At 36.8% G+C, this 14,102-nt stretch overlaps 2 protein-coding genes across 3 annotated transcripts; both read right to left on the bottom strand.

The window, feature by feature from the left end:
* Window positions 1-611: 611 nt before the first annotated feature.
* LOC118439870 (putative hydroxyacid-oxoacid transhydrogenase, mitochondrial) lies at window positions 612-3,540 on the bottom strand. Of its 2 annotated transcripts, XM_035862103.2 has the most exons (8): window positions 3,192-3,540; window positions 2,967-3,078; window positions 2,311-2,574; window positions 1,998-2,230; window positions 1,690-1,923; window positions 1,445-1,607; window positions 1,031-1,312; window positions 612-790 (listed from the first exon to the last, which is right to left on the bottom strand). In XM_035862103.2, exons 1-8 carry the CDS (start codon window positions 3,242-3,244, stop codon window positions 707-709), a joined length of 1,425 nt encoding a protein of 474 aa, XP_035717996.1. In that variant the 5' UTR covers window positions 3,245-3,540; the 3' UTR covers window positions 612-706. The 2 variants fall into 2 exon arrangements, with proteins under 2 accessions (XP_035717996.1, XP_035717997.1); XM_035862104.2 differs by lacking the exons at window positions 2,967-3,078; window positions 3,192-3,540 and adding an exon at window positions 2,661-2,780.
* A 299-nt stretch (window positions 3,541-3,839) lies between these two features.
* Gp150 (leucine-rich repeat domain-containing glycoprotein 150) lies at window positions 3,840-14,048 on the bottom strand. The gene is made up of 9 exons (XM_035862095.2): window positions 13,562-14,048; window positions 8,057-8,369; window positions 7,581-7,927; window positions 6,852-7,435; window positions 6,367-6,709; window positions 5,940-6,305; window positions 5,668-5,841; window positions 5,359-5,572; window positions 3,840-5,019 (listed from the first exon to the last, which is right to left on the bottom strand). Exons 2-9 carry the CDS (start codon window positions 8,354-8,356, stop codon window positions 4,621-4,623), a joined length of 2,727 nt encoding a protein of 908 aa, XP_035717988.1. The 5' UTR covers window positions 8,357-8,369; window positions 13,562-14,048; the 3' UTR covers window positions 3,840-4,620.
* Between the last annotated feature and the right edge of the window lie 54 nt (window positions 14,049-14,102).

Here is a 14,102-nt window from a genome sequence, read left to right on the forward strand (position 1 = left end):
ATTCGTAAGAATTTTTTGATTCAATATTTAAATAATTATCGTTCAAATCGTGCATATTAATACCGATTTAGAATTTTTCGATTTCTTAGCACGTTCTCCGTCCACCGTTATTCGTTTCATGATAATAAAATATGTATATAAAATTAAACATTTAAGTTTTTTAAAATCAAATTCTAATATTATTAATTATAAGTAAATGGTATATGAAAGGTATGAAAAAATATGTTGCAGTTATGAATAGATTTATATATAAATAAGTTGTTTATGTATGTATGTATATTATAAAAGTAAGAATTTTTCAAGAAAATATTTATTAGTGGAACGAAGAAAATCAAGGCACTTTTTTCATTCCGTTTTATTATTAATAAGTAAGATTATCGTATTGAGGATATTTCTAATGTTTTTCCAATTTAAATATTTATAGTAATACTTTTAATTGTACTATTATAAATACTGTAAATATATTCAAGCTTACAGTGTCAATTATGTAATATCGTATCGATTGTACAACAGGCAGATAATTGGATTATAATAATAAGAATTAATTTTATAATTATATCCTATTTAATCGAATAAGAAACATATATGAAAAGGAACAATAATTGCCATCGTCTGCAAAAATGGTTTCTTTTTTATTCGTGACAATTTATTAACAATGTATAAAATTACGAAAATATGATGTACGATATTGAGAAGGCATCCGTGTTTAATAAATTGTGAATGAATTTTCGAACAATTTCGTTAGATCCTCTTCTGATTGTTCACGTGGCGCTAATTTTGTAATCCGATGCTATAAAAAAACAGAAAATGATTGTTTAGAGATTACGAATAAAGATTAAACATTGTAAAGGATAACTTGTAATGTGAACGATGCAACGAATGTATTAATCTTCGAAATTGTTATATATGTTGCCGCATAAGTATGGTGACAAATAAATCACGCATACTTTCAAAACATTTCCAAACTATCTATTTAATTTTCTTCTTTGAATTTTAATAGATGAAAATAAACATGGAACGTGACTTTTACCTGAGGTAAAGTTCCTTGCACTAGAATAGGAATATCTTCTTTCTCGAAGCCAAGTTCTGTCAAACCATTTTCTACCTTCATTACATGCATATATTTTCTTACGGTATCAGCTAAAATCTTTCCAGCGTCCGCTCGTTTTGCTCCCTTAATGTCCGTTCCTAATAATTCTGCGGCCTCTAGGTGTCTTTCTGGGCAAGCACTGCCGGTGAATGAGAAAACAGCTGGCGCCGAGATAACAACGGAGAGACCGTGAGGTGCGATAGGATGATCTTTGCTATATCCCTGATAATAAAATAATATATAATTTCGATGTGCCGTAATTTTATTTTGCGGAATTTCATTAATTAGTAAATCATTTCATTCTTCGCAGAATGATATGATCACATGTTAAATAACCAATACCTACGAGCTCACCTCGGGTTGAAAATTACGAACGTTACCGCTTATGGGATAAGAAAGACCATGACAAAGGTGGACACCAGCGTTTCCAAAACCAACACCAGCCATGGTACTAGCTAGATGCATATTGCTTCTAGCTTCGAGGTCGTCTTCTCTATATACTGCTCTCTCAAAATACCTATAATATAATATATACGATAAGAATAATACAAATATATGGATAGGGGGGAGGGAGGGAGGGAAAGATATTTAATACTTACTTGCACATTACTCGCAGCGCATATCTTGCCCATACATCGCTAATAGGATTGCTACCTTGATAAGCTGGTCGCAGAATCGGATTGGAAGGACATGGTGTCCTTTCCGTGTATGGTATTGCTGTAAACGATTCCAAAGCATGACAAAGTACATCGAAGCCAGAATAAGCACAAACTCTTTGCGGTAAACTCAATGTATGCTTCGGATCGATAAGGCCTAAGGTAGGTCTCAGAGCTCTGTTTGAAGAAAAAGTACAACAAATATAATAATTAATCACCGAACAAATTCATTTATAATATTAGCTTCTTGCCTGTTTGCAATTCCAGTTTTGGCCTTAAGAGGCCGATAATCGAAGATAGATACACCGGTAGTTTCTGAACCTGTACCCGTAGTCGTTGGTACCGCAATGAGCGCTTTCAAATTGACTAAAATTGGTTTTCCTTTTCCTATTGGTGCATTAACATAATCCAAGAAATCAGCATTGGGATCACTGCTATAAAGATTTGCAGCTTTGCACGTATCCATCACTGATCCACCTCCGACCTGTTATCAATGATTACAATATTTAAATATTTATTTTATCAACTTCTTTATAATCATTACGATAAATGATGTATAATTACCGCAACAAAGGCGTCGAACTTTCCACGTTTTGCGAATTCTATAGAATCCTGAAGACTCTCTTCCGTAGGTTCCACTCGTACCTTATCGTAAACTTCAAACTCAATTCCTTGCTTAGCTAAGCTATCGATCGCAGATTTCACTGGTTGAAGATTGATTAAATTTGGATCGGTCATTAAACAAATTTTCTTCGCACCTAAATTCTGGATATCGTGTCCCAATTCTTTTGTAACTCCGATGCCATAACGAACAGTCGAGCAAGCCATCTGAAACGAATATTTGAATGTTATCGAGAAAAAGAAAGAAGATCATAAAATCAAACATTAATACTATATCATTAACACATGTTTACTTCGAAAGGCAATGAAACAATCGGTATACACAAGGAGCATCGTTTGGCTCTTGCCGATACTGTTATAGTGGGTCATCTGAATCGTAGATAACATCAAAGACTCTTCTTATCTCTCTCATTCTGTTTTCACGGATTGACGATACAAAACAAACGTTATTTAGAGGCATTGGAAGGTTTTTTACTTGTACTTGAAACACTCGTTTCTTACTCCTACATGACATGATCGATCAACTATCCCGTAGCTATCAGCAAAGAAATTGATTCAATGAAACAAACAGATTACAATTGTAGATTCTTAAACTTTACCTCGAACGCATATTCTTTTAATGGAATCGAATTGGCTATAGTGCTACGGACTTTACTCTGTTCGATTATTGGCGTAATACCTCCTGGATTTCCATGGGCTGGACATCTGCATCTAATTACGTCAAAATAATAATTTTTTAATAATCACTTTATTTTTCTTTTTCTTTTATTGAAATATATTTCGAATGATTAGTAAAGACTAATGCGATGCGAAAAATAACTTACGATTGAGACGAAATAACCTGGAGCAGCTCGACGACTCGCCTTCTGGGAAGCATTTTTCAAAATCACGGAAGAATACAGACTAACCCGTGAGATGAATTAATTCTTGGGGGGGGGGGGGGGGAAGTAAATAAATAAATAAAAATAAAAATTAAAAAAGAACAACAGGAGAAATCACGGAAAAAGAGAATGAGAAAAATTAGAATAACGGAGAATCACTTGGAACGTATTTCTCTTCGTTCAGACGACTTTACAACGACTGCTGTTCGACTTGCTTATTGCCTTCTCTGTTATTTGCCTATCATTTGTAATTCCAACAATCTAGCTTGCGTAAGACGCGTTCCGCGTCATTACAGGGACGTGTCAATAATGTTGTTTTGTTAAAGATTATTCAATTTTAGATAAATTGTCACGCTTCTACGTGTTTATATACTTTTAGAAACTAAATACTTTAGAATTGTAACAAGACTCAGTTTTTTTTATTGATACGAGCTTACGTCATTGCACATTGAATATGTAAATATTTTTGTACGCATATTAAATATCAAATCAAGATCATTCATTAAATAATCTTCCAGTGATTTGTGTAAAACTAGAAGGGAAAAATTACTTTGATTATTTTTTAATTTATTTCAATTTTTATTAAAACGTTATATATTATTTACAGAATATAGTAGCGCACATAAAAGTGTACTTATTCGTTCTATAAGATGTTATTCTTAATATCGTACTACGATAGAGCAGTTTTTCTTTCGTTACTTGTAAAACAGTTTTTGTGATTGAAGTGATCAAAAAACTGCGAACTTTTAAAAAAACATACAGTTGGCATATATTACTATGGCAGTGTTTCGAATTCGAGCTTGCATTATAATTTTTATTTTCCTCATTCTTGCACTCTCTTATGATACACTGGCCACATCGAAAGTAACTAGTATGCGCTATTAATTAAATGTACATGTATAATTAATTAATCGTGGACACCGTCTTCCCAAACATATCTTGTACTTGCATTTTTCCCATCGATTTATTCGATTGCCTTTGTACTCTTAAAAGGCAAAAAACATCGTCTATCTCTTAAGGATACGAATGTTCGTTCAATTATACGATTGATCGATTGCTTCTTTTACGTAATTACTCGATAATAAAAATTTCGAAAGCACAAATGCTTAAAGGCACTAAAAAATTCGCGATTCTTCGTGATATCGCGAAATCATTTTCATTTGTATTTTCTTACGGAAGAGGTTCGTCTTCGACGAACGGATAAAATAATTCGATCAGTAAAATACTTGTAATATCTAATAAAAACGCTAATAAATTCATAAAAACATACCACCCTTTTTCATGTTCATCCTATCGATTGGATTACTTCACATTTATCGATTTATCAATTGACTTTCAATTAGTCCTTTTATTTAAACGAATATTAATACGTTTATACGCTCTCGGGTACGATCTTGTCGTAATGGAAAGTACTGCTCGAGTAAAAGCTACCTCTTTTAGGCATATGAGGAGTTGCAATTTCTTCTTGAAGAGGCTTGTAAACTAAACCACAATTTTTGTTATCGACGAGACCTTGACGAAGGATCATCGGTGGTCTGATGACTGGACTACGACCGCGACGTTTCGCCACAGTGATAGCCACATGAGCAACCAATAAAAGGATTATTAACGTCACCACGATGACAGTTAGTATAGGCCAAAGTGCATTACTGTACCATGGTCGATAACTTGATGCTTCCATCATATAATCTCCATATTCTGTATATTGATTCTCCTCCCATGCTCTGTCGTCATCGTCCGATTGTGTGAAATGGTCGAATGCTTTTAAATCCTGAAGAAAGAATAGACGTAAAAAATGGAAGGTGCTTTTAAAATTAGCGATTTGAATTAATTCAATTACAGTTTTGAAAAGGTATTGAAAGGCGTTAATCGCGCATGCAAAATATATGCATTAATTTTTATACTTGGTCGGTAATATTCGCTAAATATCACTTATCAGTAAGAAATTTGTTCCTAAGGATAACAAAATCCTTAAGATAAAAAGGGTAAAGGATATCTTTCGTTGACAAGTGGCGCTCGTAAGCTAGATGAAGTATGAAGTGATGCTTGTCTTTAGGTGCCATATAACAAAATAATTATTCTGGAGAAAAAAAAAACCGATTCGACTTACCTCGTTGTCTTCGAGATCTCCGCTTAAAAGAGAATTCGTGTTCTCTATGTCACCGAGTAATCTCGGGAAGATGACTTTTGACTTTATTGGGGTAGGTATCGTTCTAGACGGTGGTCCATCCTCGACACCATCGCAAACGATTTTCGCTAAATCTTTCCACTGCGTGATGCCTTCCGCGTCAGAGTAATCCATGTTATCGCCATAAATACTGTGCCTGTTGAAAATGATTAAACAAACATAAGAAAGAAAGAAAGAAAGAAAAAAAGGAACGATCGAGGAATCAGTAAATATAGAATGCTTCTATCTCACGTGCGTATCTCGATGGGTGTAATACCGTGAGCGGTTAACCATTCGACAGCCGCATTAAAATCTTTGTCGCAGTCCAAGGGATTATGTGACAAATCCAAGGCTGAAAGTTTCGGCATGGCCTTCAGTTCTTCCAAAGTGATTCGTCGCAGTAAGTTACCGCTAACCGATAAGAATCTAACGATTCGCAATATAAATTTAATATGTTAAATCTTTGGACTTTCTCATTTCTTATCTTCATTTAAAAATTTAAGTATAATATTCGAGATTTTTACCGAAGTTTCTTCAAAGGAACTCTGGCCTCGCTCCAGACTCTTTCCAACTCGCATTTGCTCACGTCGAGCTTGTTAAGCGAAGGCGTCAGCATAAATGGAGCAACTTGCAAAGTTACTAAGGGATTACCAGAGAGATTAATTTTCATCAAGGCGAGAGCACCACGGAACATATTTGGTTCTAAGGTTGCTATTAGGTTCTCTGAAAGGTCAAGCTCTTGAAGAGACAACAGGAACTTGAAAAGATCGTTAGGTAAACCGGTAAGACGATTTTTGGATAAATTCAGTTTGGTTAAGGTCGGCATGTCGTCGAATGTTTGAGGCTCCAATCGTTCCAAACCACAATTCGAACATTCCAAACGATAAGTGCTAAAAATGATAAGGCTATTAGTGAAGAAGCAAATAATATTTCCGAGACAATGACAATCACCTGTACGTGTTGTATTCGTAACCAGTAATTTTGAAAACAGGCAAGCTTCCCAAGTCAGGATTATTGTTCATTAACAAGACCTGCAATCTTGCATTAGTCCTGAGATGATGTTCGGACCAAGAAGTCAACTTGTTATCGCTGACATCAAGATACGTTAATTGGTCGAGATTCATGAACGCATGTTGATGTATTCTTTTCATTCCATTCGAACTAACAATGAATTGTTCCAAAAGTGGTACACCCGATAAGTCGTCTTTCGCTATAACCTTAATTTTGTTTCTGGCTGCCTCCAACGTTGTCAATTCCGAAGCTCTTATATTAGCTAGAGTTGATAAATTGTTTCCTAAAACGAACAAAGAAAATCAACATGTTTTATCAAAGAGAAAAAAGACAAAAAAAAAAGAAAAAAAAAAAAAAAAAAAAACCATTAACTCTTCTGATAATAGATTAAATCGAGCGACGTAGTTTCGATACGATAAGCTTACCAGAGACACGAAGAGTCTCCAAGGAATTGTTATTGAAGAGCTCGACTGGGATTTCGTTCAACAAGTTATTGGACAAGTCCACCTCGAGCAAATTGTTCAATGGATCAAAAAGGGTCTTTTCGATTTCCTTCAGTCTGTTTCCACTTAGATTGATGTACTCCAAGCTCGGCATCTTTTGAAAAGCCGTATGTGGCAATTTCGGTAAACCGTTGTTAGAAAAAACAAGCTCGGTGACGGTAGATGCGTCGAAGAGATAATGTTTCGTCCCTTTGAAATATTGACCGTATCTCAAGGGATTTCCGGAAATGGTCAATAGACTCAGCTGCGAATTATTCTGGAAGGTTTGGGGATGAATGTCCTGAAGCGCGTTCCTTGTAAGATTGACGGAGAAGAGGAACGAGATACCGTCAAAGGCCGTACGATCGATATAGACGATACGAGTGTCCGTGATCTTTATATTTCCCAACTGTTGCAGTCCACGGGATTTTAATGCGTGCGGACCAAGACGAACCTCACCGACATTTTCTAATCGCAAACCGCCAATGATAGGATCAGAAGATTGTTGTTCAACGAGTTTGGTACACCTGCATTAAAAAAAGAAATGTTTATTCTCTTTGGAACGAACAGAGTGTGCATTGTGAAATTTTAACATAAATGAAGAAAAATCCTTACGGCGTTTCCCGATAACTACTTATCTATCGCTAGATAAACGAATAACATGAAACATACGTTGCCGTTACCGAAGCGATGTAATGTCCCATACATTTGCAATGTTTGGGACAATTGGTCGAGTCATCGTCGTCGTCATCGTCGTCTTCCTCAAGATCATCGTCGATATCATCGTCTTCGTTGTAATCGTCGATATATTCGCTGTCCGTGTTTTCAGCTTCGTCACTGTTATCGTTCTTATCGTCAGAATTCTGACCATTGTAATTTCCAATGTATTCCATATCTTCGGCTTCTAATAACTTATTGAAAACGGGATTTTTCGTTTCCGTATCATTTATTTTCTCCTTTGCATTCACATTGATAGATTTTGTTAGCGAGGATGTTGCCTTTTTCAGTTTTACCTGAGCCTATAATTATAAAATTTAATGTATATTCATAATCTATACATACATACATACGTATGTCTATATAGATCAAGATATATTTCGAATTAATCTCATTATTCTTATGAATTTATATTAAAGATAATTACGAACGTTTGGAAGAACGGGATCATTAGGTTGACGATCATTTGTATTCTCGTCCAAAGTATGAATCTCCTGAAGAAGTACTTTTTTTAGATTGCCGAATGGTTTCACGTATTCCGATAATATGACTTTCTTGTCCACTCCGTCTGGTACGATCGTCGAAGCGTCATATTTAACATTCGGCGCAAAACTATCTTCTCGAATGAGTTGATTAGGCAGATTCGAGTTCGATGCCAAAGCTGCGCTCGTTCTTGTTGTCGACAAGAACAAGCACAGGATGCTCAGCAGCAGAGCTGCTGGGATTTTCATTTTGTTTCGTATCCTGCGAAGAAAAAAGAAAATCCATTAAAACAAATTAAAATGTATTAATTGTACGTTTTATGCGTGCAAGAACATTGGACTCATTGTTTAAGAGAAAAAGCCACCCACCGAGTTATCTCGAAGCTACGATAAGAAACGTCGATAATAACAACTTCCTGGTGAGCTCAAGTATAAAATCATGATTTTACGTATTTTATGGTATATACTTTATGAATCCGTTCAAATTAATCGGTTTGATTTACAGCATGATTTACAGGATAATCCTATCATCGAACGCAAGATGATGCTATGCAGGAAGTGTAGCATCTCTCTTTTTTTTTTCTTTTTTCTCTTTTTCTTAGTAACGCGAGAAAGGAGTAGAAAAGAAAAAAATGGAAGACTATGGGAAGAAGCACCCCGAAGAAGGATCGAAGCTTCGAATTACCACGAAGAAAGGCTATCCTTTTTTTCCTCTTTTTTATTTTTTTTTTTTTTTTTTACGCACGATCGATTTCATATTAACTACGTACTAGCGTCGATCGGAGGAAGCAAAGCTTGTTAAACTTTTCATATTTCTACTTCTTCTCCGTGTCTTAATTTTTTTTTTAAGAGATCATACAATCTTAAATTGCGTTTGCCAAAGGAGATAAGATAAAAGTTGATTTTGTTACGTGAAAAATACTAGAATGTCTCTTGGGAAAGTATAAACGATGTGACTGTTGCGTACGTCCGAGCACATAAAGAGGGAAAAGAAAAAATAATAACAATAATAAGAAATTGATAATACGCTAAAGAATGGTCTCGATAAGATGTTATCTGTCTAGCGCTCGTCGTTAAGCAATATGACGATAATTTATTTGATGCTTTAAAAAAAAAAAAAAAAAAACAACAAAAAATGAATAAATACAAGTGATACGTGTACCGTGGTATCGATGAAATTTCATCCGTTTTGTGGGAGCGCTTTCGTGTTTTTTCGATGATTTAAGAAACGTTCAACACCGCGAATCGACAAACACGATTGAAAGATATCAATGATCACTCTTTATCAAGTTAGATAACACGATTTTAGGTGCATCACGATCGAGCTTATTCGTTTATCCTTTATCAATCGTGGTTCTCATTTTAATCGGAATAACGAAAGCGAGGAAAAATACTTGATAAACATTCAAGTTATTTTGTTATTTTCAAGCCGTTTGAATAAAGAAGAAGTTGACAGATAGAAAAGTATTTGAAGATAAAAAAGTCAGTAAATAACTGTAGGAAGCCATAGACGGAGACGGAAAAGGTAGGTAGAAGCAGAGGTGGTATCAAGAATATAGGGTCGACCGAGAGCAGCTGGACCCTTTGTTCGGATCTTCAAAAATCTCGACAGTTCCAAGTCCTACGAGCAGGTAAAGTTACCCCTGTGTCGCGGCGTTGACCGCGAGCACAGGTGGTCTCTTCTCCGAGAGCTCATCCTCTCTCTCTCTCCCCCGCCCTCTTTCGATCCAAAGGTGTCTCTGTAAAAATCTTCCGCAGCGATATTTTCGAAACTAAGCGAAGAGAGTCTCTACTTAAAACACCTCGGTCGAATCATATTCGGTTCGAATCTCGAGATAAGCCATATTAACTGGCTCTGTCTTAGTTGGAACGATAGAGAATGATCGTGGTCGAGGCAAACTTGCGAAATGTAACGTCTCGAATGACGAATCGCTTTCGTTCCTTCCATACAGGAGCTGTGTGTCGATGATCCTCGGTATCTATTTCTCAGTCGTTGTAACGTTAGTTTGAATGGCGAATGGAATGGCGAGAGGTCGACAGCTTTTTCAACCGGTTGAGAACTAATAGGAAAGAATAATACTCGTTGAATATCAGGAAAGAGTTATTCTTCGATCCCTTCTCGAACGAGCTAACGCTCGTTACATCGTCGCTCTCGTTTCGTCTCATAAATATTTTTACATCGTAATTGGCATTTACGTAACGTTCTGCTACCGTCGAGATGTTTGCAATTAAGTGACAGGGCGTGTTTAACGTCGAGACTTTATGCATACGTTTCTTTCTAAGGAAAAGCGAAGAATCTTTTCTATTTGACGTGAAAAGATAAAGTGCATATAGATAAATTAATAAAACAAAATGTTATCCGACAGTGCATTGTAGTAGTAATATTGCGTTTCGAAAGAAAATGTCTCTTGCTACCTCTCTTCTCTAAGAAAATGCGTTCTAACTTTTCTTATCGGCTCATTCCTTATCGGCGCACACATATTTGCATCTCTCGTTCCACCTTCCAAGAAGAACATATTTGCTTTGTCTCAGATGCCGACGCAGCAACAGCTCCTTTCCTTGGCAAGAAGCGAAAGAGAATCGTCGATGGACTTTGGCACTCGTAGATCGCTTTACCAATTACCTTCCCCGTTGAAGCGCTATCGCGTTTAAAATTACGTTGGTCGTTCGTTTAACGAAACATAATCAGCATTTTTAACTACGCGTTTGCGTTGACGATGATTAAATTTTCCATTTCGTTGGAAAAAAATATTTTTCCATCGGATTGAATACGATTTTTTTATTAATTTTCAAACAATAGACGGCGAGGATTATAAACGAAATACATATTACGTAAAAGACCTATCGTTAGTTTAAGAGCGAAATTGTAGATGTATACGATTTATGTAATGTTTACTCGATAATCAATGACAATGTTAACGAATACTAGAGACTAGAATACAAATACGAGGATCGTATTGTGGTCCTCGTATAAATAAACGTTACGTAGATCGTAATTTAGGCATTATGGCATTTTGAGACTGGTCAACGAGTTACGGTCTCGTATTAATTTCTATGATCCGTATGTCTCTTCCAGTCCCGACGACGAACTCAACAATAGAGTAATAGTGGCGGAATGCGCAATTCAATGTTCAACTCGCGAAGAACCGGCTCTTCCACTCTGTATTCATTTCCTCGCAAACGTTGAAGAGAGCCAACCTCGATGATCATCACCGATTTTGATCATCTTCGAGATTGAAAGAAAATCGTCTAGCCTCGAAAAGAACGCGAAGGGATAATTATCTTTCGAAAGCTTCCGAATTGAGTTTCATAATTGAGAAAAAGAGAGGAGAAAAGAAAAAAAAATTCGAGTTCTTTAGAAAGATGGAAAGGTCAGGTAACGACCTAAGAGTATATACGGCGGAGAGATAAAGAAAAGAAAAAAGGAAATACAGTGGCCACTGTCACTCGAGGCCTTTGGAATTCTTTCGCTTTAAAGGAAAACACAGTCGCTCGGTTGGCGCCGACTGTCTGAGTTTGACTCGCAAGCCGATACACGACGTGACGAGCTGATCGGAAACGATCGAAAGATTTGAAAATTTCTTCTTCTCCGTCGAACGAAACGAAAAGGAATTATTAGAAATAATACCAGAATTTCGTTGTGTAAAGAGATAATGATCTTATTCGTTTTCGAAGAATTTCTCTAGTTTCGAATAAGTATAATTATTTATTTTTACACAACAATTACGTATACATATTGAACGGACGATGATAAATTTTGTACGATGGTATATACAATGGAAGGTTTATGACGACGACACCTTGACCGTCATTCCTCGCGAGCTCGACCGATTTCGCAATCTCAATCCCGGTTGTGTTGAGTTGCAGGAGGAACTTTGACTGCGCTTTCCACGCTTAAAAATAGATCAACGCTCTCTGGACACTGACCTTGCTATTGCGTAATCAACTCGATAGTGTCCATCTAAGGGCAAGGAATTTATCTTAAAACGTATTGACGCTGACGTCAATAAAATAAATAGCACAAATAAAGCGTCGATTTTAAGGACGCGAATCGTATATCTCCCTTCGTGTACCACGTGCGTGAAATAATCGTTTTGCCAGCGAGAACGATGACAAGGCATATAAGGCGTTGAAAAATCATGAAAGAACATTGCCGAGTCAAAAATAGATTTATTCTATGAAGATATTAATATTTATTTTTGATAAAAATAAGTATATTAGCTTTTTATCGAGACAAATTTATTAAATGTCAGAAGATGTCAAAGGTTCCTTTCTATATCTTAGGCGTTATTCACGTCTTCGTACTAGACATTGAAACGTTTTTATTATTTCTACGCACATTCGCGATCCTGTACCATGCTCGCGTATAATAATGCAAGAGTTATTCGCGTGATCGAGTTGTCACGTGTGAAACAATTGATAATCGAAGAGTGTCTCGTTAGAGAGTATCGACGATCGACACCTTGGCGAATAACCGAACCTTGTGTCTCACTCGTTGTTATTCCTCGACTAAGAACATTTTTATTGTTATATCTTTATTGGAAGAAGGAAAAATATCGGGGAACATTCGATAATTTAATCTCGGCAACAGGAAAATTAGTTCGAGGAAATGGTAATGAAAATATTTATAAACGTTTTGTCATCGATCAACCAAGCATGGAAAGAAGGAAGGAAAAAGAAAAAGTGAAAACCTACAACGCTGCGCGATTTCTATATCGTGTTGTCTCTCGATAAGGCACGGATTTCACATCTTTTTGCAATATTGGAGAATTATTATTTTTTATCGGTATTAAAAGTCGAGCAATGGGGAAAAAAAAAATTGTAAACGTCTGTCCGAAAATCATATACAGACAAAAGATAAAATTTGATCGCGCTACAAATTCCATCGTCGACGCAAAAATATATTAATAGCTTCTTATCCGCCGTACCGTTCGACTGGCCGCATCGGCGTCGATGATGTGTACTTTTGTGTCGACGCAAAATCATTTGTGGATTTTCACCCACATTCCTTTCTTTCCGAATATCGACGAATCGATTTACCGGGGTAAACGTATCAACGACGCGATGCTATTATTCAAATGATTTGTCTGTCTAGACTTCGCTATGAAATCGTTAGGAAACATTGGGAGAGAACAAAAAGGAAAAAAGATTGAGCAAAGGAGGACACCTTGTATAAGATAAGAAATTGGAAAGATTGTTCGAAAAAGAAGGGCGTATGAATTGAAACGATAAGATAAGGGACGCGTCAGTAGGTGCCCTGGTTATTTCCTAGCCGTAAAAATATCCTTTCTTGGCGTCGCCAAGGAAGAAACGTAGTCCTCGGGGTCGGCCGAGGCCATTTCGAAGAAACGACCTCTACCGATCTGACCAACCACAATCGATTTCTCGATCGGTCCTCAACCTACTAACTAAGCCCCATGATTTTTTATCTAGCTACGTTCTATTTCGACTCACCTTTTTTTCCCCGATCCACTCGAAGGACGTTTCCTTCTATTTTTTTCTTTTTCTTTTTTTCTCCTCCGAGAGATTCACACTTTACACGGATCACAATCGAAGAAGAGGAAGCGTGGGAACGCTATAATGGGACGATCGTTTCGCGCTTACGGTGCAGGAATTTCTGAACTACGTATAGCTTCGTGCTCGGGGACGGCTGCAGTAGGTCGAGGAGTGGGGGACGGCAGGGCCCAGGGTCGAACGTCCGATTGGTCAAAAGCGAAAGAGCCACAGGTAAAAATTCAGGTGACAGGTAAGTAGCGCAGAGTCCTCTGACGGTGAAACACTTGAAACGTTTGAAATGCTCGCGCGAGACAACTTGAAAAATTTACTTCTCGTTGATTGTTTTCCTTTCTGCGAGAATTTTGGCGTGGGCGTGGATATTATCGTTGCGCGACACGTATCTTCGTTTTTTCTCTCTTCGAGTTTGATCTACGTCTATCGACTATCAAAAGATACGCATTGACCGAGCTCGACTGTTTCTACGTTCGATTCGCGCCAA

The sequence above is a fragment of the Vespa mandarinia genome, chromosome 9 (genome assembly GCF_050613455.1).
Source record: "Vespa mandarinia isolate Hongniang chromosome 9, ASM5061345v1, whole genome shotgun sequence".
Classification (NCBI taxonomy): Eukaryota; Metazoa; Arthropoda; class Insecta; order Hymenoptera; family Vespidae; genus Vespa; species Vespa mandarinia.